This window comes from Vitis riparia, chromosome 5 (assembly GCF_004353265.1).
Source record: "Vitis riparia cultivar Riparia Gloire de Montpellier isolate 1030 chromosome 5, EGFV_Vit.rip_1.0, whole genome shotgun sequence".
NCBI lineage: Eukaryota > Viridiplantae > Streptophyta > Magnoliopsida > Vitales > Vitaceae > Vitis > Vitis riparia.
In genome coordinates this window covers 8,913,260-8,937,329 of record NC_048435.1, presented here as the reverse complement: position 1 = coordinate 8,937,329, position 24,070 = coordinate 8,913,260, and the positions used below count along the sequence as shown (strand labels likewise).

Below are 24,070 nucleotides of genomic sequence, written 5' to 3'. Positions count from 1 at the left end.
AATCCTAGCTTGATATATACACCCAAGAGAAGATTTCCTACATAGTGCCAATATACGATGTCCACAGTCTCCAAAGAATCACCATGGGTTGGGGGGTTGGGTTGTTATTGAGGCATGTTTCTTCTGGGAATTTCACAACTCAAAACTAGCTGGCTCAGGACCAAAAAACTTGAAATGTTAAACATTGAATTTAAAATTAGCATAAATAAAATTTATATATCCAACTCAGGACTTCATCAGACAGAACAGGACAATTATAAATTTGACCTCAGACATGGAAGGCTCAAAATTGCAAAAACATTCCCTCTTTAATTAGGAAAATAAAGCATTAAGAAAACCCCAAAAAAGATGTGTTGCCTCTTCCCAACGCATCTAACTGAAACATTGTAAAAATATCAATATTGAAGTTCATGGCAATAAAAGGTGAATGTGCTCAGATGAGGGAACTTGGCCCAAAAAACCCGGGAAGGTCTAAGTTGACAACTCTGATATGTTCAGACTGTCTCTTGATACTTGGTTCCCTGAGAATCCTCTGTCTTGTCGCGCACTAGGCCGATAGAAACCATTTCCTCTTGGTCTGTTATAGTCTCGCTCACCTCCATCTTGACCACTTCCTCTTGGTCTGTTATAGTCTCGGTCACCTCCATCTTGACCATTTCCCCTACCAAACGTCCGAGCACCATATCGCCCCCTTGGTGCCTCTGACTGGTAGCTCCCCCTGCCTCTTCCCCTTCCTGTTCAGGAAGAATCAATCAGAACAGAATTACAAGAAAGAGCGTTTGAAAGCAACATGGAAGAATCGGTGCCCTATGATGCTATATTAACTGAACAAAGGTCAAATATTTCAAGAGCCAATGTTGATATCATAGTAGGCATACCCACAGGGAGGAGCAAAGTTTACAGGAATATTTTATTACAGATTACCATTCTTCATCAGTCAGCGGCAAGTAATGTAGTAAAGAAAAACTATGCAAAATCTCACAGAAGAAAACAATCCAGATCTAGGAAAGTGCTGGGCTAGAATCTATCTTCCCTGATAGAATGATAAAAACCCAAAGATGGTATGTGCATACTTTTTGGTCTCATTTAGCATATCTTGCAAACAGTAAAGTGATTCAGATTCTGTGCAGATCTGTCTGCATATTTACATCATAATAAGCAATATGAATACAAAGTATGTCCCCCCAGAGTGAAGCGGCATGGTTTTGCCAAGATAAGATCACAACAAGCTGGCAGCAGGTCTAGAACACAGTCAAATTCTCCTCCACATCATGATTCTAATTTGAGAACTGTCTTGATCACCAGATATCATTGAGAAATATAGGAAGGATGGGTTTAATTTATTTTAGGCGCTATCGGATATTAGAAGAGATTCAAAAGGCTGGTGGAGAAAGAAATCCCTTCATGGAGTCGAATGGTACAGGAATATCACACAATTTAGTTAAGCAACCTTGGCTACTCCTGAGAAAATGCTCTCTGCTTTAGACTTAGATGAAGCTAGATAGGGATATAAAGCTACAGAATGAGGATGACTAAAGTATCTTATGCAATAGCAACCTTTAAACAAAAATTAGACTGATTTCCTGATGAGGCTGATCCAAGTATAAATATCAAAACATTTAAAACTAACAGGCTAAATAGTTTGTTGCAATGTCAAAAAGAACAGAACAAAATGATCTAACCAGCTTAAGTTTTTTGTATGGGCAGCATCCAGGATCCCTACTCAAAGAGCTCATCAATAAACATAATCTAGAATCCACCTTGAATTCTGCGCCATCCTTTTTTCTTTTGTGATAGAAATTTTACATTGGCTTAAAATTTGACTATCAATGCCAATGATACTCTTCAAGGCAGGGGTCAAACAAGTATGCACTAATGAGGACTTCATGGATATGAATTCCTGTAAAGCAAAATCTAATGGGTTTGAACCAGAGAAAAACTTTATCTAAAGGCTATATATGCTACAGTAGTGCCACCAGAATACATGATGAGATCATTATAACTTAAAATGATGCAACATTAAAAGGATACTCCTATCATTGAGACACTACATTAAATATAAAGAGAATTTAGGCAAACTTCATAGACATTGATAAAATTGAGGGGAATAAAGTACATACTTCCTCCTCGAGATAAGTTATTGCTGTTTGCTCTCCGTTCCTCAATGTGTACTTGTCGTCCAGCAATCTGTACGGTAGATGCCTATACAGAAATCAAGAGAACACAAGGCCAGTTTAATACAACAACCAAGCATGATCAAAGTACCATAGTAAATTAGTATCAAAAACATGAAACTTTTGTTGTAAAAGTTACTAAATCTCAAACTTGGAAGAATTAGTGCAGGAGAATAGCTATAGTTAAATGCCACCAGCAGAATAGATAATGTGAACTTGAGAATTGGATTCTGGGTGCAGAGGTCCTAGAACTGATTGGTTCAAAATTTTCATCCAAAACTGCTAAAAATCAGCAGAAACACATTTCCTGAAAATTTAAGTTTTCATCTGAAACCTATGCATACCATCAACACCAGCCAATATACCAATCAAGAATACCAAGGTGTCCACCACAACACTATAGTTTCAACCCTGTCAACAATAAAACAAACTCTGTACCAATTGCATCACATTATTAAAGTCAACAAATGTTCAAAGTTTGTTTGATAGGTAAAATAAAATATACCACCATAATACACATTTGTTGTGATGTAGCATGGAAGTATATTTGAGATGATTTCTCAAATTTTTAATTTTTTTTTCATTTTTTTTTTAAAGGTAAGTGCACATTATTTCATATGGATCAACAAGACATATCAATTTAGAAGTAAGTCTAATCTTTTGATTTTCATTCCCCTGAAAAATCCATTTTTTTAACTTCAAAAAAAATAATAATTCAAAACTGCATGATTTGAGACATGCTTGTGCAGTTAACAGTTAAGATACGGATCTATTGGGTGCCTAATACCCATTGCTGTGCATTTCTAGTTCTCCATTGTCAACAAGTGCAGTCTACTGTTTTGAACCACATTGTGTCTTTCAAGTTATTGCTTCAATTACTTTATCCTACTCTTTTCTATTTTATAAAGCTATTCAATTTTCTTTAGCCTTGTTAATCAGTAATCGTGTTTCTACCAAATCTAAGACCAAACCAATAATTTCAACCATGAACAATATAGTCAAGGAGCAAAATCATATGGGACAAGGACCTCAAACAATCAGACAATAACAAGGAGATCCACAAATAAGCAACATAAGATCTAATGCAAATTTAGACAGGGCTAGAAAGAAGAATGGTCATCCATTTATCTGTTGCTCTCCCCAACAGATAAAAATGATTTGTGACAGGAAGAAAATGATTTGTGACAGCAAGATATGTAAAGCCTAGTTAGTACATGGAAACATAATAATTACTTTGAAAATTAAATTATTAACAGAAATTTAGAAGTTAATGCGTTGCCCAGAAGTTCTCAGAGATGTATACAGACCTTGATTGCATTCTGAACACCAGAAATGTCTTCATATTCAACAAATGCATAGCAAACACCAATATTGTCCTGGTCATGTCATATGTATTAGTGTAGTTGCATTTCAGCAAAAATTCAAGCATAAAGTTTGAAAGAAGGAGAAGGGAATGCACCTTTCGGTTCCGAATTACCACACCATCAGGCTTGAGTCTACCAAAATTCTTAAATTCCTTAGCAATTTCAGAAGCAGATACAGTAGATGGCAAGTTTCTCACGTAGACAGACTTTATTTCACCTGAGGATATTCGTATGTAGGATCAAGGATCATATAGATGCTCCAAAACTATTGACTTAAAAGAATAAAATCAAGATCCAAGGGAAAGTGAATAAAATGTTTGTTCAACATAGCAAGAACTAACAATTTCAGAAGATGCATCAATCTAACCAAAATTAAGATACATATTGTTGGATTTAACAAAACTATCGCTCCCTGAAAAATAACAGCAACACATGATAAAAAAAAGTGAATGAAAATTAACCTTCATCTTCTACTCCTGAAACCTCCTCTGCTACCTCTGATGCAGGCTTTTCAAACATAACCGATGATGCAACTGATTGTTCATTACTGGGCTGCGGCATATGATGCCATTCTGAAGCAGGTGGCATGCTCTTGTTATTATATGACTGAGGAGAGACTGATGGCACAGATTGTCCTTTAGCAACCCTCAACTATAAATAAAATCAGGCAGGAAAAAAAAAATCACTTCCAATTAAATAAATGACTCACTCAGTGTGTGTGTGCCCATGTGAACCAATAGAACTAAAAGAATTAATCCATACAATGGAAGCATAAGTGTGTTTTTGAGGCTCTCCAACAGGTTCATCAACAGGAGCAGGGGGGAGGTCTTGTAAAGTGTTCATCACATTCTGAAGCGAACCATTTGAATCCTCCCCAGAATTGTCCTCCGGAATGTTGTCAGTCTCAGTGACTTGCTGCAACCGTTGCTCTGGAAAACTGTATCTGTCAACTGGACCATTCTCCATGACATTCACAGGAGCCACAAACTCCCTTGCTTGGATCTCTCCACCCAGCATGTAGTTGGATACTGTGAAAGTCATTATTTTGTATCACACTATCAGGACAAAGAACATATATATAAATACTATCACCTGAATTTTTCAAAAATTGACCATCCATACAATTTTCCAACAAGAAATAATTTATTATTTATAACTTCTAAAGAAGTAGGTTTCTGAGAGCAAGAGCTAATTTCAATATCAGATTTTAAGCACACATGAATGTGTTTCCAATTTTATGCTAAATTCCAGTCATATCTTGTATTCCTGACCAGAAGAGCAAAAACTACGTCAAACTATGTTCATTGCTGATAATAATTTTTGAAGTCCATTAATATAGAATCCATTCTCTTCATGCCTATCAGGGGAAAAAAAAAAGTTCCATTCTTTTGATTGAATTTTGAAATTGCATGTCAATACACAGATTCCATGGCAACATATTGGTCATTTATACATCTGAAAATACATTAATGGACAATTTGATGTTTACAGAACTGTTAATATTATGCACAGCGATAATGGGAATTGCAGCCATAGAAATTCAGGTACAATCATAATACCTGGCTCTGGAATAGTGTTAGAAGCATTCAACCTGGAATCAAGACTGCTCTGAGCTAGTAAAGCTGCCGGATGCTGCTGAATCAGATCCTCATCAATGAAGTGAAGAATATCATTAAGAACAAAAAAGCCTTTCTCCTGAGGTGCAAGGAAAAAAGTTTGCACAAATTTCCTTCTGCCACTGAAATCCTTAATTTGGACAGAACCTGAAACCACCACAAGAACACCTCCATTCCAAGATTCCAGGGAATGTGCTGTCTTGATTTCAATGCCAGTGTAATTGAGTGACATGATAAGTGTATGGATTTGCTGTGAAAAGAAAAACAGGGCAAAAGACGAACCCAAGAGGCTTATCAATTGAATATACACAAATATTATAGTTTAGCTAATTTAAAATCCAGAACATGGCAGGAGCAAAAATGAAATGAACCCATGCAATGAAAGCATTATAAAACCAGAATAATACAAGTTTAAAACAAAACAAGAAACAAATACAAAGTGTGTTCTTTTAAAGCATGCATAATGATAAGAAGTGATGTGAAATTGCTACAGACAACTAGAACGAAGTAGATATGATAAGTTATATCAAGATTGGTTGACTACGAATTAGTTACTAGTTCACTGGCATCAAAGAATTAAGGACAATCACTTTCAAAGTGGGCACTTATTATGCTTAACCTGCAAATGTGTTAGCAATGCACACATGCTTTGGGATAAGTTCAGATACTTTCTTTTAAATTAAATAAGAATGAAGGTAACCCTTCATTATAAAGCAACATGGCAGAGCTGCTTCAAAGAGTAAAAACAGGCCTTCCTCTAGTGTAGTAGATTCATAATTAGCATTTCATTTCATATTGCTCAAAATTATTGTTCTTTTCCTGCCATGGATTCAAAATGAAGCATCACCATTTGGTTAAGAACTTAGACAAGTGTTTGCAACATAAGTCATATTAAGAGCCTATCATTTCTTTTTAAAGCCTTTGAAAAACATAGGCCATGTATGAAAGTAACAACTATAAAAATAGATGCTTTCCATTCACAGATAAACTATGGCTGCTGCTCAGGAAAAAACTTGTTAACTAATCCTCCAAACAAGGTGCCACCACACTCGCAATCCTCAAATGTACATGATTTGTGGCATATTCTTCTCCATTCTTTGCTACATCAAAGGTGTGATAGCGAGTAGGTTTCACCAAACTCTTACTGCTTCACCTCCAACATAAAAAAGGCATGTGCACACTCACAAACACCTACGCTTACTTTGAAACTATGGATAATGGGGTCAGAACTTTGGGTGACAATGAGACATTTTAGTCATCAAACCTTGAAACACAGAGAATAGTCATTATCTTATTTTGGCTTCTTCATATGGATATATGTTCCTTACTGGACATACACTTCTTATACAGTATTTAATGAACACTATATATCAACACATTCAATATAAACATAAAAAGCTTCCCAAGATTCTAATGAATCCCTAAACCTGCAAATCTTTCACTCTTTAGCCTTTTGGTTATCCAGGGGCAACGATAACTGACGAGAAATAAGTTTATTCATGTAGGCACCAAGCATGTGAGTTTGAAAGCAGGGATAGATTTTATTCCCTGGCACTCACGAGTTGTTTAGATCAATATCATGGCAGAACTCATATGCAATTATAAAGAAAAGCTCCACAACAAGAAGACAAAAAACAGAAATAGCAACAGACAGCCTTAGCTGACAACTTTATATCAATAATAATAAGATTATATATATATATATATATATATGAAAAAAAAAAAAAGAGAAGTCTTGAAGAAGTCTAAAAAAGAGCAAGACTCCAAACCCATTACAGATTTAAAAAAAGCAAGGTGGGTTGGGTGTGGCCCCCTTGCCCCCATCGCGATCCTTGCCTCTATCTCACACATGTAAAAATAAGCATTTTCACAAGTATTTTTATTAAATATATTTAATAATATACAAACATAGAAAAAGAAATGAATATCATGGCCTAATCTGTATTATTATTAAATTTTATAATTTGTTTTCTAAGTTATTGATACAAATTATTGATTGAGCTTTTATTTTTTATTAAATTATCATTTTCAATCAACAAAAAATTATTTATGAAAAGACAACTATATAATATATGTATTTGAAAATATTCAATTTTTTATTTATTTAATATTTTAATTAGAGTAATAATTAATATTTATAAGACGCTTTAATATTAGAAAACGTGTTATATTTAAAAAAGATATTCAAGATTAAGTGAATGATTAATATAATATGATATTAATGAGCGTCTATTTCGATTTACTTCTTGTTTTCCATTTTTTAAATTAGAAAATAGTACTGACTTTTATATAAGATATTAGAAATTTTTATATGTTGACATTGAAAAGATGAAATCCATTCTTGGGTCATGGTACTATACCATCACATTGGACCTAAACACTCCTATGGAGGTTTATCAAATTTAAAAAAATTTAACACTGATTTTTAAATATTTAAGATAAATCTATATTGTTTGAACAAGAAATTCTACTTTCTTCATAGAATTTATTACTACATTCTACTTTTAAAAAGAGAAAATAAGAAATGTATCCAATTGGACATTGAGGTTTTTAATTTTTCTAAATGATTCTTTTCAATGGATTAGAACAAAAACTTATTTATGAAAAGGCAGCAATATATAGTATTTGCATTTGAAAAATATTTTTTATTTGATATTTGAATTAGATTAATAATTAATATTTGTAAAACTTTTTAACGTTAATAATTAAAAAGATATTCAAAATCAATAGAATATATAAGATTAAATTAATTTATTTATTATTTATTTCTTAAAATAAAGAAAAATTAACATATTAAAGAAAGGTATTATCCTAGTGTAAATTATCACATCTTTAAAAATTAATAGAGAGGTTTTTATTTCTAAGTGATCATTGAATTTATTATGACTGATGATACTTCTCATTACAATGAGATGGATTATCATTTTAATTAGATTAAAATGTGATGTTATCCGTGAAATGTACTTTTTAAAATGAGAAAATATAACAACAATAACCAAAAAAATTAATGAGTCATTTTATTTTTATTTTTATAGGTAAAGTAATTTCATTAAAGGCCAAAAGCCAAAGGAGAGAGTATATACGGAGTATACCAAGATACAAAGAAGTAAAACACTAAAGGGCAAACAAGCCTCACCCTTACTTGGTGGCTAGCCAATCTACAAAATCTATCAAAGAGAAAGCGTGTTCCTTTATATACACCCTAGCCCAATTCACAAAAGTGTACAAAAAAATGGACTTAATATCTTGGTCGTTCCTCTCAATATCATCGAAGGCCCTCCTATTCCTTTCTTTCCAAATGGTCCACATCAAGCAAAGGGGGGCTGCTCTCCAAGCTTTCTCCCTTTTCTTGCCCACAAAAGAACCATGTCAACCCAGGAGGTTCCTTTTCACAGAGGAGTGCATCACCCATTGCACCCCAAAGAGGGAGAGAATCAAAAGCCATAACATTCTGGTCTTTTCACAAAACAAAAGAAAGTGATCTATGGTTTCCTCCTCATTTTTACACAAAAAGCACCTGTTGGGAATGCTCCAACCAAATCTCTTCAGACGGTCAGTGGTGAGCAGCCTACTCCAAGCCGCCTCCCAACCAAAGAAGCTAGCTCTAATTGGGACCCAAGGCGTCCAAATAGTTCTGGCCGGGAAAGGGGTTTTGATGCCCCTTGAGAGAGAGCTATAAAATGATTTAACTGAAAAGGTTCCATTCTTGTTCTCTTTCCACCGGAGCGAATCATCCACACCTCTTCTAATGGTCATAGGGAGGAGCTTGCCTAACAAGCTTTCAACTTCTCCCACCTCCCAATCATTAAGGTGTCTATTAAAACGAGGCCCCCAACTACCCCCAACTCCGTCTTCCTCCCAAGCCTCAACAACCCAGCTATCTTTGTTGACGGAGAGATTAAACAAGGTAGGGAAAGCTTCTTCCAAAAATTGGTTTTCACACCACAAGTCTTTCCAAAACTTCACTCTAGTGCCATCCCCTACAATGAAGCGGGAGTGAGAACGGAAGCTCTCCCAACCATTTCTGATGGCCTTCCAAACCCCCACCCCATAACGATCTCTTACACCTTTGGAGCACCATCCCCCATCTTGAAGGTCATACTTACTAAAGATAATTTGCTTCCATAGGGACTCATTCTCATTAGCAAATCTCCACAACCACTTCCTAAGAAGGGCCTTGTTAAAAATAGCTAGATTGCGAATGCCCAAGCCTCCATCCTCTTTAGCAGCACAGATAACCTTCCAACTTACTAAGTAGGGCTTGTTCTCTAAGGCACCACCGCCCCATAAGAAATCCCTTTGGATCTTTTCAAGCCTTGCACACACCCTCTTAGGGATCACAAATAGGGAAAGGAAGTAGGTTGGGAAGCTGGAGAGGGTGCTTTTTAACAAGGTAAGACAGCCACCTTTAGAGAGGTATTACCTTTTCCAGAGAGACAAACTTTTCCTGAACCTTTCTTCCACTGTATCCCACACCCTGGTGGATTTGTAGGGGGCTCCAAGGGGAGACCCAAATAGGTGGTAGGAAGACTCCCTATCTTACATCCCAGTACCAAGGCGAGAGTCTCCATAGGAATGTCTTCCCCCATTGGAAACGCCTCAGTTTTGCTCAGATTGACTTTTAATCCTGAAATCGCCTCAAACCACATGAAGGTCCAACTAAGATATTGCAGCTGATCTGCTTCGACGTCATAGAAGATCAAGGTGTCATCGGCAAACAAGAGATGGGACACGATCAGTCCCTCTCTTCCTCTTCCTCCCACTCTGAAGCCAGAAATAAAGCCCCCATTTCTTGCACAAGACAACAGTTGGCTAAGGGCTTCCATGGCAAAAAGGAAGAGATAAGGGGAAAGGGGGTCCCCCTATCTCAAACCCCTAGAGCTACGAAAGAAGCCCGAAGGGCTCCCGTTGATGAGGATCGAGAAGGTTGCCGTAGAGCAGCACCATTTCATCCAATTAATCCATCTATGCCCAAATCCCATCTTGGACATCACCTCCATGAGAAAGTCCCAATTGACATGGTCAAAAGCTTTCTCGATGTCCATCTTAAGGAGGAGACCCGGCTTGTTGTCTTTCAATCTAGAATCAAGGGTTTCGTTAGCAATAAGAACGGCGTCCAGAATCTGTCTCCCTTGGACGAAAGCTTGCTGAGAATCAGAAATCACCTCCCCCATCACTGATTTCAACCTATTTGCTAGGACTTTGGCCAACAGTTTGTACACACTTCCTACCAGGCTGATTGGTCTTAAATCTCTTAAGTCTTCAGCCCCCTCCTTTTTGGGAATGAGCAAGAGGAACGTGGAGTTTAAGCTTCTCTGGAAGGTTCCATGGAGGTAAAATTCCCTGAAGAGACCCAAAATTTCTGGTTTAACAACATCCCAACAAAACAACCAGAATGCCATTGTGAAGCTGTCCGGGCCTGGGGCTTTGTCCCCACAGCAGCTGCTAAGGGCTGCAAAGATTTCTTCCTCAGAGAACATAACTTCCAGGCTGCTGGCCACTCCTTCTCCCAGCTCCTTGAAATTAAGGTCATTGATACTAGGCCTCCAATCCCCAGATTCTGAGATGAAGGACCGGTAGGTTCAGCAAACACTATCTTTTATATCTTCAATGGAAGAGAGAGTCACCCCATTCACTCTAATTTTAGACAGGAAGTTCCTCCTTGCCCTAGCATTGGCCATTTTGTGGAAATATTTGGTATTTTTGTCGCCTTCTCTTAACCAGATTTCTCTTGACTTCTGCCTCCAAGAAGTTTCTTCCAGAAGGGCCCATTTCTTATAGTCCTCAAGAGCCAGATTTTTAGCCTTCATATCTCCAAGATTAAGAGGGTTCTCCTTCTCCTTGGCTTCCCAACACTGCAGGTAGGCGAAGGCCTCTGCTCTATTGGAAGGGACGTTGCCTACCACCTCCTTGTTCCAGATTTTCAGGTCCTTCTTAAGCGCTTTGAGTTTCTCAGCAATGCAGTGGCTGCTATAGCCTTCGACAGAATACCCATTCCACCAGCTTCTTACTAGGTCTTTGAATCCATCTATTTTCAACCACATATTTTCAAAACGGAAGGGGTTTTTTCTTGAAGAGAAACCTCCAACTTCTAGGACTATGGGGCTGTGATCGGAGACCATACAAGGTAGAGTTGATTGTGTGATGGCTGAAAAGTGGTCCTCCCATTGATCCGAAATCAGGAAACGGTCTAACCTAGAGGCAGCTTGAGAGTTCAAACCCCCTATCCAAGTGAAAGGACCTCCGGTCAGTGGAGAATCCCTTGGCCCCGGCTCCCCTATCACCTCTGAAAATCTCCTCATTTCAATTGTGAGGCTAGGGGCATTCCTTCTTTCCTCTGGGAATCTTACAGAGTTAAAGTCCCCTCCTACGCACCAAGGGTCATCGCAGAGGCCACGAATGGCTCCAAGCTCTTCCCAAAAATCTTCCTTTGCGCTACCAATCACTGGCCCGTACACTCCAGAGAAAATCCAAGAGAAGCCATCAGCGCAATTTCTAAATCGAACAAAGATGGAGTACCCCCCGTTTTCAACCTCCAAATTCTCCAGGACTATATTATCCCAGAAGAGAAGGAGGCCTCCTGCCGCACCCCTAGAGTCCACTGACGCCCAATTAAGAAATCTTCCTACACCCACACTTTTTACCATTTGCAGAGACATTTCTTTCACCTTCGTCTCTAAGAGGCAAACCAAATCTGGTTTTTGATTCCTCACCACTCCCTTGATTAGCTTTCTTTTCTCAAAATCATTAAGCCCACGGACATTCCAACAGAGAATTTTGATTCTCATTAATCAACTGGAATCAAAACCCTGGAGCTCTGGCCTGATTTTTTGGTTATCCCTGATGTCCCCCCATAGCTGACAGAGCATTCCAATCTTTTTAACTCTCTTTCGAAGCGGGTGGTGCAAGATTTTTTCTTTTTCCTTCTCTTGCTAATGAGTCATTCTTTGAACCCAATTAGTAATTAACATAAATTAATAAGTAATTCTTTTTTAAAAAGTTTTATTCTTACTAAATAATAACAAGATCATCATTTCAATTAAATTAAAATGAAGCATAATCTATTAAAACTACTTTTAAAAATGAGAAAATATAATAATAATAATAATAATAATAATAATGATGATGATGATGATGATGATGAAAAAAATTAATGAATCATTGGTGCTTGAGGTTTATGAGGACTTCATTTAAAGAGTTTTTTGTGTGAAAAAATAGGATTCATATTTTATTGTTTTGTTAATTGCAACGAGTTCAGGTCCTTGCCTTAGGTTTGTTTAATTTTCCCCATCCCTAACCTTAACCAATATTATCATGCCCCACCCCCGCCTCATTAAAGGCGGATCCACACAAGGACTTGACCCATATTATCATTCATGTATACATGTATGTATGTCCTTACCCTAGGTTTGTTTAATTTTCCCCATCCCTATTCTCAACCCATATTATCATGGTCCATCCCCAACCCACCCCATTAAGAGTGAATCCCAGTAGGGACCTTTATTAGTCATCCCTAAACCCTATAGGAGCTCTAGACCATTATAACAATGATTAACAAAGAACTTTTTCACCCTTTTATCCCAAAAATACTCATCTTTAAATACCACCTTTCCTTTCTTTACACAAGCACCATAATAGACAAATCAAAGCCAATCTCCAAACTTTTTTCCTTTTCTCCAAGCCCCTCACATGCCAACTTAGAAGGAGACCTCTAACCAACCCAAGAAAAACCAACTAAAACCCAAAAATTGTAAATGAAAAATCTCACAACAACCTAGAATTGTTAAATGCGGTAAATTTGGTGAGGGGTTTGGGGATTGAAGGGAAGGGTATGAATTGGGCTACTAATAGCAATTAGGAAAGGTTGGGAGGTAATCCAAACTAGATCTAGTTTTGCAATGGGTGATGGTAGGAGATTGAGGTTTAAACATTATTTGTGATGCAATAAAGAATCTTTAAGAGAATCTTTTCCCACTTTGTTTTTATTGCAACATCAAAAGATGCTTAGACAATTGATGCCTAGGAGGTTGAGGGATATGATGGGTATTGGAATCCTTATTTTGTAAGGAACTTCCATGACTTGAAGTTGGCCATTGCCAAGGCTTTTCTCGAGCAAATTCAAGTAGTGGTAGTGTCTAAGGCTTGTGTGGATAGATTGGTGTAGAAAGGCTCAAAGAATAGAAATATCTTTGTAAAATCTTTTTATAACTCCTTGGAAACTAGTGGTAGAGTTGCTTTCCTGGAAAAAGAAATATGGAACTTGATAACCCCACAAAAGTGTGTGTGAGCATGCACTCGTTTGTTTTTGTTTTTTTTTTTTTCCTTTTTTTCTTTTTTTTTTTTGGTGGCATAGGAGATAGTTTGGGAGAAGATCTTAACAATGGATAATCTAAGGAGGAGAAGAAGGGCCTCTAACTAACTAGTGCTATATGTGTAGAAACAATAAACAATCAATCACGTCCTTTTTCATTGTGGCATAGAAGGAAGTTTATGGCAAATAGTCTTTATAGTTTTTGGAGTCACTTGGATGTTGCCAATGTCAATAAAAAGTTAATGGGGTGGCATAGGAATGTTGTTGGATATAAAAGAAGTATAGAGAATGACCCCTCTTTGTTTGTTTTAGAACATTTGGCTAGAGCAAGACCATAGGACCTTTTAGGGATGGAGCATTTGATACAAGTTTTGAAAGATGTTTTTATCCATTTTTTGTTTATGTAGTCAAGAGGCTCCTTGGTAGCTGATTGTTCTTCTTTGTTTTACTTCATTAATTGTATAGGGTCCCATTAGCTTTTTTGTTTACCATTTTGGCCTTTGACATCATTTGTATACTCTTGTGTACTAGGGATGTCCCCCCCCCCCCCCCCTTCTTTTTGATTGGCGCTCGTCAATACATACATACTCATTATTTGCCCATAGGCAAAAATAAAACAATGAATAAGAATGTAGTTTGATGTCTCCTCAGCCATCATAAATAAACTGCACCTATTAACCAAGGACCAACTTTTTTATCAACTAGTTAATAATAAGAATCTTCTATCCTCCCACACAAAGAAACAAGCCCTCAAAGGTGCACTAGAACCCCATAACTCCTTGGTATGAAAAACATTCACTCTTGCCATTTATAAAAAAAAATGCAATGAGATTTAACTGAAAAGGGCCACTCCTTTGCTTCCCTCCAAAGCATCATGTCCACCCTCATCCCTAGCACTCCCATTGAATGAATGCAATCCATAAAATGACCTTCATCTCTAGCTCCCAATCCTGAAAGGGCCTACCTAAAAATAGAGGTTCCAGTGACTTTGGTCTCCACCCACCACACATATGTCCACTCTTGCATTCTTGACCACCGGAAGACTATAAAGAGGTGAAAAAGCTTCCTTTAGAAAGCAATTCCCAATCCACTTATCAAGCCAAAACCTGGCCTAAAACCATTCTCCACCAATGTTGATTGTTGTATGCATAGAAGAGTGCAACAATCTATTAAAAGAATTTAACAGTCCAATTAATGAGACATTATTATAGTGTAATTACACCAACATTCTAAATCATCCTATTTACTTTTGCTATGCACTAAACATTTCAACTCAGTGACTTATCAAAGACTTAAATCCCACCTAATGCATTAAGGATCTAAAACAAAAAATTAAAAACTATTAATTTTCAAAGAATTCTAGAAAAACAAAGCAATAAATAAGTGAATGTGCCAACAACTAAAATTCGTGTCTACTTCTTCATTACCTAGCAATAACAGTAAGCAAATCCATACCCATTGTTTCATTACACGGAAATTTTTCCACATTCTATATCACCCCATTTACTCTCGATACAAGCTTATTGTTCCAACTAACCACCCAATCAACCCCATAAATCCCAATTGATATAGTGATAACCTGAAAAATAAAATTAATAAAAATAAATGCCTAAAGAATCCCACACTACTCGAATAAGCTAACAAAAACTTAACATAAAATCTGAACAAAACATTAAAATCAATCAAAATACAAAAACAAACCAATACAGTGATAACCCAATTAATAACCATGGATGCCTAGCGAATCCCATATTATTCAAATGAGCTCACCAAATATTGGATGAAAAACTTAAGATTATAACAAAACATTAAAATCAATCAACACACAAAAACTAAACAATACATTGACAAACCAACCAAGATAATGATACATTAACACATTATTCAAATAAGCTGGCAAAAGCTTAGATAAATAACATAAATCCTAACAAAATATTAAAATCAATCAAAATAGAAAACTCAATTACAAAAACAGGGCATCTAAAACAACACCAACTCAATCCCAATTTTACATCATATAATTCATCAAAAAAACTGACATGGCAAAATCAAGTCCCAAAATTTTTCATTCTGGAAAAATCATCAAAACCAATACCCTATACATACAACCATTTCAATAGACACAAAATTCAGAAGAATTACCAGCATTGCCGAAGCAGTCTCTCTGGTGTTGCCGTCAACGCGAAGCACAGTGCTGGCATCAGAGTAGAACTGGTGAACAAAGTCTGGCTGTTGCTGAAGAACCTGGTAGTACTGCCCCACGAAGTATGCCCCAACCTGAAACACCATAACCCCAAAATTTCAGTCAAAAAAAAAAAAGAGAGAGAGAGAGAAAGGAAAAAAAAAAAAAACAGAAATTACCTGAGCAGCAGTGACATGAAAGGGGAACGGAGTCGCCATTACGAACCCAGCTCGACACCGTAAACCCTAAAAATGTCAATCAAAACCCTAGATCTGAAACCCCAAACCCTAATCAGATTATAGAGCTCGTAGACAAAGCTGGGATTTTAATTTTGCTAGTTGGTATTCAAAGAAAGTGATCCGAGATTTGATATTTATAAATAGAAATAAATATATAAATATATGGAATAACAGTGAGAGATAAAAGGGAATCTAGAGAGAGAAAATGGAGAAACCTATGGGATGGATAGATTTGTGTTCCGCTATTCTCCACTGCCTTCCATTTTTTCTTATTTTTTTATTTTTTTATTTTTCATTTTTTAGGCTTCTTTTTGTAACGCCTGTGCCTGTCTTAGCTATCATCAGATTCGGGCGCACTTTAAGAGGCTACAGGACGCGTCCCCGTCATGTTATTGCTAATGTGCGCTCATGGTGTAGAGTTTCTCTTTCTGTCTCATTATTCTCTTCCCTTATTTAATTTTTTTCTTTATTTATAATAATGCACGTGGTTTGATGGGACAATTTTTGGGTATTATTACAGTGGTCAAAGTCATAATTTCATCGATTAATAATTTTTTTAAAATAAATTGCATAAATAAAATTAGGTGGAAATTTGTCTAGAGCATCTTTGAAGACTGGAAACAGTTTTTTATTATTCAAAACAAAAAAAATATAGAAAATATATTTAATAATTAAAAATTATTTTATATTTCCTATTTAAAGAAAAAAAAGATATTTTCAAATAATATCTTTTAATTGTTTTATATATTATTTTAAAAAGTAATTATATAAAAATATGAAATAATTAAAAATAAAATATTATATAAAAAATTAAATATATTTTAAAATATTAAAAATAAATTAAAAATATTTTAAGTTTTCAAATAGACTTTTGTTCTATAAAAATCAGATAACAGTTTTTAAAATTATTCTCAAAAACTATTTTTTATAATTATTTATGAAAATAGTTATCAAACAAACTCTAATTTACTTTTTAATGTTATTATAAGGAAATAATATTAAACTTAATTATTTCTATCATCATTTCATTACATTTAAATTATTAGAAAATAAATTCATACAAAGAATATTTACGGAGAATTACCATTAAGGGTAGGCTGGGAGAAAAAATTACCGTGAATGATGGGTATATTTGATAATTATTGTGAATGATAGGATAAAATTATGATAATTCCTCCAAATGCCTTATTTTGTTTAAATGTCAAGACTACCCTTAATAAGTGAAAAGTAATAGCAAAGTGAAAAGTAACAGCAAAGTGAAAAGAGTTTTCTTTAACCTACCTCCAACTTGTCGATGGTGTTGTAGAAGAAAAAATGGAAAAGGGAAAAAGGAAAAAGGTCCAACACTTCAGGTCATAATCTGAAATTGTTTACACAAAATTTGTGTTTTTTTTTTTTGTGAATCTAGTAAGAAATCCATTAAAGGTGAGTTTTTTTTTTTTAATGCCAAAAAAAAAAATAAGTTTATGGAAAAAATAAATAATTAAAAATCAGATTGAAGGAACGAAAAGTTAATAATTTTAACAATGTAGATGTAAGATATTAGATGTGAAATATTGAATGAGGTTTTGAGAAAGAAATTACATTTTTTGTATAAAATGTTATTTAAATTTATTATTTTGATTTTTTTTTATATTATTTTAGTCATATTGAAGATGTGTTTTTATTTTTAATTTATTTTTCGAGTTGTTTGATATGATTATTATTGATTTCCATTGAAAAGGTTTGCACTTTAGTTTTGTTGTTGAGACTTGTTTGACATGGCAGAAAAAAAAATTTTCTCAGTTATTTCTTGGTTGTTTGAAACCACTTTATTTGGGTATTTATGAACATATTTGAATTTTCATTGAAAACTCAAAATTGTAATCAATTGAGACATATTTTGTATAATAAAGAACAATATTTGTTGTATATTAGACATATATATGCCAAAAAAACCCACAACTGCCCAGTTTCATAAGAAATTTAAAATTTTAAAAATTTTATCTTATCGTAATGTATCGTAATGTTATTATATTTATATTGTAATTGTAGTGTATTTTTATTGTACATTTATATTTTTATATAAAAAAAACCCACAATTGCCCAGTTTCATAAAAAATTTCAAATTTTCAAAATTTTACCTTATCATAATGTATTGTAATGTTATTGTATTTATATTGTAATTGTAATGTATTTTTATTGTACATTTATATTTTTATATAAAAAATTAATTTTATAGATTTTTTTTATATGTTTGGATTACCATCAACAGCTTTATGTATTGAAATTACAATAATGTATCTTTATTGTCTTTTTATAATTTTGGCTTGCAAGGATGCTTTATGATAAAAATACAACATGATAGCCTAGAAACGCTAGTTCAGTAAAAAACAAATTCAATATTTTGTCATTTTGGTACATTGTAATGTATCGTAATGTTAATATTTTTTCATTGTAACTATATTGTATTTGTATTGTACTTATACTTTATAATTGTCGGGAAAGAAATGTACTTCTCAATTGGTAAATGGACTTGAGAAATTCGGGGTAAATTGGTCTAATAAAAATATGAGGCCTTCATAAAGATTATCAAATCTACCCACCCTTTTCAGTAATTTTTTTTCCCAGCCTACCCTTAAGGGTAATCCTCCCAAATATTTATACAAAATAAATTCAATATCACATTATTATATTTTTATATTTATCAAGTCAGAAGGGTATAATGGGGTTTTTTTTTCCTTTTTTCTTTTTTTTTTTTTTGAAAAAAAAATCAAACTTCTATTAGTAAGATATCAAATATATTACCAAAAAAAAAATTATTATTTATGGTACTAAAGTATTACAATAATGTTTGTTTTGAAAAATAGGAATAATAATTATTGATAGGGTTTTAACAAGGCCATTAAGCAAATGAATGATAAAGATTTTGCACTTTTCTCAAATTGAAATAATCTTTTTTAAAATGTAAATAACCAATTCATAAATATTATTCCTTTTTACTTAATTTAAGTTTTAGAGGGTGGCCCTCTGCTTTTTGGAAACAAATGATATGACCATTATAATAATTACCTTAAATTTAAATTTAAAAGGTGCTTCACTTTCTATGATACTAGACATCAATGGAATGGATAGCTAATTATTTGCATGATAAATATATGATGTTGAGAATAAAAATTCTATCTTTTTATATACAATTGTGAGTTCTTTTAATCTTGGTTTATATCAAGGGAATGTTTTATATTTTAGGTATGTATGTCTTTACTTTATTATATTACTTTAAATATTTCATTATGGTATTTTTTGTATCTATGTTTTTCTTATGTATTTATTTTTACCTATACATTGATTTAACTTAATGTTTGATTTGTGATTTATGATGCTACCTATTTTATGGTACCTTCTCCATGGTAACTTGACCTCGAACTAAACACGTTTTTTTTCAAATAAAAAGTTACCTTTAATACTTTATTTCTGATTTTGTTTTATTTTTTTAAAAATAAAATAAAATAAATGATGCTTCTGAACCCTAGCTTTCCAAACTATATTTTCCTTACATAACTAATCGATCGATCCTTTCAAAAATGTTTCTTGATCTGCCTCCTGCTTACTGCTCCTTTATGGCATGCAACTATTCCTCTATGATAGAAGTGGGGAGGCTCCTTCAATAGCTAAGGTTGTCTTGGTGCAGACCACTTCCAACAGGTTAGTTAAGAAGATCCCCACATACAATGCCAATTATTGGAACCAGTTCTCACTACTCCCTTATAACTGTCAGAAGGACACCCATAAAAAATAAAAAAAAAAAATAAAAAAATGGAGATTGTCTCAACATTAAGAGAATGATGAGCTGCACAAGGCTCAGGACTCAAGCAGATGGCTATGGCTTGTGGCTCAAGTACATTTTGTGACATTAGCTCGTACAACTTGGCATGCATGTGTTGATTTTCGTGCAATGATATTATGGTGAAAAGTAGAGAAAACGAAAGAAAAAACAGATAGATTTAATGTGGTTCAATAGATTGCCTAAGTACTAAGCCTTAAATAATGAAATTCCAAAAATACACCTGAACTGTACCGCAGGAGGGCAATGCCCAACCTATCGTTCGCCTACAATAATAAAAATACAAGCTTGACAAATGCTGGAGCGACACTTCGCTTCGGCATTTGTCCATTTTTCTCCATATGTCTTTCACTCAATATGAGCCACATACTACAACAATGTGTTACCCTCATGGCTATATGGAAATCGAATCCTATGACAAGTGAACGTGCTCTTCCACTCTGCTTAATACCAATTAAAAGTCATATAACACTGCAAAATTTGCATAAGAATTAATAATAAAAGTATAAACTTTTTTGGGCAAAGCTCATCAACTTCATTTGTTTAAGGCCTCAATGTATACTAGCAAATGTTACCAAGGGATTGAATAAACCCAGACGTCATGGAAAAGTGTGTTTAAGAACAAATTGATGGTGAAGATAAATAAACTCATTACCACCATTAGCATAAGAAAGCGATTAATTTTCTTAAAAAAAACAAGTTCTACTCAAAAGAAAAAAGGAAAGTGGGAATGAGTTATAGACGCAAGAAGAGACCAAAGAAAATTCCTAGTTACTCAAGTGGCTGCATTTGTGATGGCTAAAAGAATATCTTTCTCTCTTCATAGTGATTCACAGTGACTTCAACTCTTCCCAAATTTACACTGGACTTTCCATCTCATGATCGTCTTCCTTGAGCTAAACTAATACGAATTGCCCGTCCTTCTAGTTCCTGAAGAACCAACAGAAAAAAGAAAGAACAATTAGTTAAGTAGTCATTAAATTGGCATGCAAATGCATTTAAGCATGTGATCACACAAAAGGATGAGGGCATGGAGAAAGGGGTGGGGCTCAGATTTGGGTAATACCACTCCGTTAAGAGATTCAAGAGCAGTATCCATCTCAGCTTTTGTTGAATAGCATACAAAACCGTAGCCACGGGACCTTCCTGTCTCTCCATCATACAAAACCCTTGCTCCAATCACATTGCCATATTCTTGAAAAACTTGGTTTAGGCTTTCAGATGTGACTGACCAGGATAAATTTCCAACAAAAAGCTTGTATTCAGTTTCTGGATATAATGGAAGTTTAGGTTTAGGCTTGTCTGAAAAATTCACCCTCAAGGTTCGACCACCATATTCCTGAAATAATGAAATTCAATGAGATCCAAAGCCTGTAATAAATACTAGAATGGTTTGCATATCTGGTCATGTGCTAGGAAAAAGTACCAAAAAGGAATTTATCAAGCTATTTTATCATTTTCTAAGTTAACTGCATGCTATTGATTTGCAACATATACAAGATGAAGAGAAGAAATTTCCTACACTTCCATCAAGATTTTCAATGACTGCATTACAATCTTCGACACTACTCATTGTCACAAATGCGAATCCTCTGCTTCTTCCAGTATCCCTATCATAAAGAACCTGAAACCATTTGAATTAGTGAGTAAAATAATCCCTTTAAGAAATAAACAACAGATGGTGTAACTCTGTTCTGTGAAAATCAGCCTTCAAGCAAAAGAAAGCATTTCATCAGGAGCAGCATACATTGAGATTTCTACTGAACTGTTTAAGTAATCCTAATGATGTAAAAATGTGCAAATAATGATATAGAGATAAGACTGTTTCGGAGGAAGGGTGAAAGAAAAAGAGACCCAACACAAACAACATGAAATTCAAAAATGCCTTTTCTTAAACCCACCAAAAAAAAAATAAAATTGAACACCAGATGCTTCCCCATTGATAATCCTAAGCAGATTGAGAACAAATGCTGCTAGTGCAACCCACAATTTCAAGCACCCTTACCACAACTTTGAGCATAGCATGAATAACAATACAACATTCTAGCTTGCCCACTGTTGATACCACAATTCATCTTGATCGTGAAGTGTAGGTTTGAGTTTATAATACCCCTTCCCAAAAGAAAAATGATAATAGTAATTGTATCCTTGAAGATGCTGCTATCACACTCAGCTCTGCTTTTGCTCTCTAAACACTATTTCAACATAGCCAAAAATGGATATATTTGGTGCAACCTCTTTATGCAACTTAAAAGCTTCGCAGCACCATTAGCCATATATGCAACAACATGAAGGCAGTTTGAGTTACTGGAATGAGACATAGCCAACCATTTGAAATTCTAGCAAAATAAATCAACCTAAAAAACCTAAGAACTAAAATAAATAAATAAATCCAAATAGAAAAATTCCTTCTTAATTGTGTGGATAAGCAGCCTATAAAAAAAATGGGGCATGGATGCACCAATAGGTAGAGTAATCTCTACCCAAGGAGAAAATGAGAACAGAGAATGCTTTGCTAAGGATCCCCTCAATACTCTTATTTGATTTGAAACACAAACCTTGTCTGGAAAATTTTGGCTCCAATTATAGAAATAGAATGCAGGAATTGCAGAGACCTTAAATTGAACAACTAGAGGCGTAAAGCTGTGAGGCAAGCTGGGTATTGTGATTGTCCTCAAGCTCTTCATCCAAGCTCAACCACCCCTGTTCAAGCTAGGTTCAAAAGCTATTTAACACTGTTTTTATTTTGATAGGCCAATTAAAAGGGCGCAACACATGTAGCATATTGGACACACACACACACACACACACACACAAAGGATGTTCAAACCAAACCTAGCTAGAGCAACCCCACACCAAGCCAACCTACATATTATCTATAAAATCAACAAAAGAAAGTTTCACATTCCCCATGTGAGACCATCTACCACATCAACATGGTTTTGGGAATGCACTTTTATCACTAAAGTTGACTTCCCGTTTCCTTGCTCTATGATTGTGTTCTTTCCATATTGACACAAAGGCATTAACCTCTAGATCCTTCTACAATCAGCTCCAGCAAAGCTGCTATGCCAACTAAGATTGAATAAGGAAAATGCAACATAGAGCTGCTCTCAAAAAGATGAAATCACTTCTCGGACTATGACATTCTTCATTACCATCAATTGCACCCAAACCTTTTTTTTTTTTTTTTGAAGTGTCCTTTCGGACCAACAAGAGAAAAAAAATTAAAAGATTAATCAATTTCTCTTATTTTATTATGATAATAAAAAAGAAGAAAAAGAAAATGTGATGGAAATGAAGGAAAATGGTATTCATTTTGAAAATCCCCATTTTGTGTGCAAAGAAGAAGTGAGGAAAGTGGGGAAAGAGAGTGAATGAAGAACTTCTACAGGGATTGTTTTACCAAAGCCCCATTATACTGAGGTCAGCCATCCTCAAGTCTAAACAAGCATGCTCAAGCTTGAAATGTGATCAATCAAGTTTAAATTACAGTACTAAATGAGCTTGCACGAGTAATTGTTGGGCAAAGCTGATTTCAAAATGCCAATAAATGCTTGATCCCTATCAACTAAACCAAAACCATAGGATCTTGCAACCCCACTTACAAAAATCTACTCAATCAATCAATAAAGAGAAGCTCATTGCAAAGAAGGGAACAAAAGGCTTCAACCAATCATCAATCCAGAAGGATAGAATGGTAAAAGAAAAATCACCAACTCAATTCATTGAACATCAGTCTGAAACCCCTATGGCCAATCAGATATAGCAAAACAAGAGGGGGGGAAAAGGGAAAATCAACAACAAGAACAAATGTCTCTATACTCTGATCGAAAAGATTGGTCACAACAACACTATACATACCTCAACCAGTTCTGGACTGCCATAGTTTTGAATAATTCCAGCCAATTGGGCACTGTCACAGCTATAAGGCAAGTTCCCAAAATAGAGCTTAGTATTGACAGGAGACTCGGCTCCTTCTTCTCTCAACACTTGCTCTCCTTCCTCCTGCCCCTGCTGCTGCTCCTCCTCCTCCACCGGAGCCGTGGCTGCCGCCTCTTCCTGTGCAACAGCAGCGGATATTCTGGGGGCCCTCCACTTGTGAGAGATGGGCAGAGGCAAAGGAGGGTCGATCACGTGAGAGTGAGAGATTGATGGTACTTTAAATATGGGGGTTGAAATGATTCTGAGGAGAGCATCGGATGGGCAGTGTTTGGACCGGGAGAGCTTGAGGGTGTGCATGGTAGTGGAGAAAGAAGATCCGATGGCGGCGGCGGCGGTGGCAGCCATTTCGCCGGAGTAGCGCGGTGGTAGATGGTGGTGGTTTTTTCAGTTGGGGGTGGGGTGGTGAAGTGCAGGGA

The 24,070-nt window shown here is 35.2% G+C and overlaps 2 protein-coding genes across 3 annotated transcripts; both read right to left on the bottom strand.

Moving 5' to 3' along the window:
* Positions 1–166: 166 nt before the first annotated feature.
* LOC117915054 (nuclear transport factor 2-like) lies at positions 167–16,163 on the bottom strand. Of its 2 annotated transcripts, XM_034830621.1 has the most exons (10): positions 15,827–16,163; positions 15,608–15,742; positions 5,098–5,404; positions 4,301–4,566; positions 4,000–4,189; positions 3,634–3,755; positions 3,482–3,550; positions 2,121–2,202; positions 642–734; positions 167–596 (listed from the first exon to the last, which is right to left on the bottom strand). In XM_034830621.1, the coding sequence occupies exons 1-10, from the start codon at positions 15,863–15,865 to the stop codon at positions 472–474; spliced, it is 1,428 nt and encodes a 475-aa protein (XP_034686512.1). In that variant the 5' UTR covers positions 15,866–16,163; the 3' UTR covers positions 167–471. The 2 variants fall into 2 exon arrangements, with proteins under 2 accessions (XP_034686512.1, XP_034686511.1); XM_034830620.1 differs by having other exon boundaries at positions 167–734; positions 15,827–16,161.
* Positions 16,164–20,207: 4,044 nt separating this feature from the next.
* On the bottom strand, positions 20,208–24,070 carry LOC117915055 (28 kDa ribonucleoprotein, chloroplastic). The gene is made up of 4 exons (XM_034830622.1): positions 23,574–24,070; positions 21,232–21,333; positions 20,776–21,048; positions 20,208–20,639 (listed from the first exon to the last, which is right to left on the bottom strand). Exons 1-4 carry the CDS (start codon positions 23,997–23,999, stop codon positions 20,586–20,588), a joined length of 855 nt encoding a protein of 284 aa, XP_034686513.1. The 5' UTR covers positions 24,000–24,070; the 3' UTR covers positions 20,208–20,585.

Bases quoted from the DNA above. Each gene is read 5' to 3' on its own strand.
- LOC117915055 (XM_034830622.1), bottom strand. From the start codon at position 23,999: ATGGCTGCCACCGCCGCCGCCGCCATCGGATCTTCTTTCTCCACTACC. The intron at 21,049-21,231 runs GTAGGAAATTTC...TCATTATTTCAG, and splicing joins TTGAAAATCTTGATGGAAGT to GAATATGGTGGTCGAACCTT. The intron at 20,640-20,775 runs GTATTACCCAAA...TTGGTTCTTCAG, and splicing joins TTGAATCTCTTAACGGAGTG to GAACTAGAAGGACGGGCAAT.
- LOC117915054 (XM_034830620.1), bottom strand. From the start codon at position 15,865: ATGGCGACTCCGTTCCCCTTTCATGTCACTGCTGCTCAG. The intron at 15,743-15,826 runs GTAATTTCTGTT...ATGGTGTTTCAG, and splicing joins TTCATGTCACTGCTGCTCAG to GTTGGGGCATACTTCGTGGG. The intron at 2,203-3,481 runs GTCTGTATACAT...ATTTCTGTATAG, and splicing joins GTGTTCAGAATGCAATCAAG to GCATCTACCGTACAGATTGC.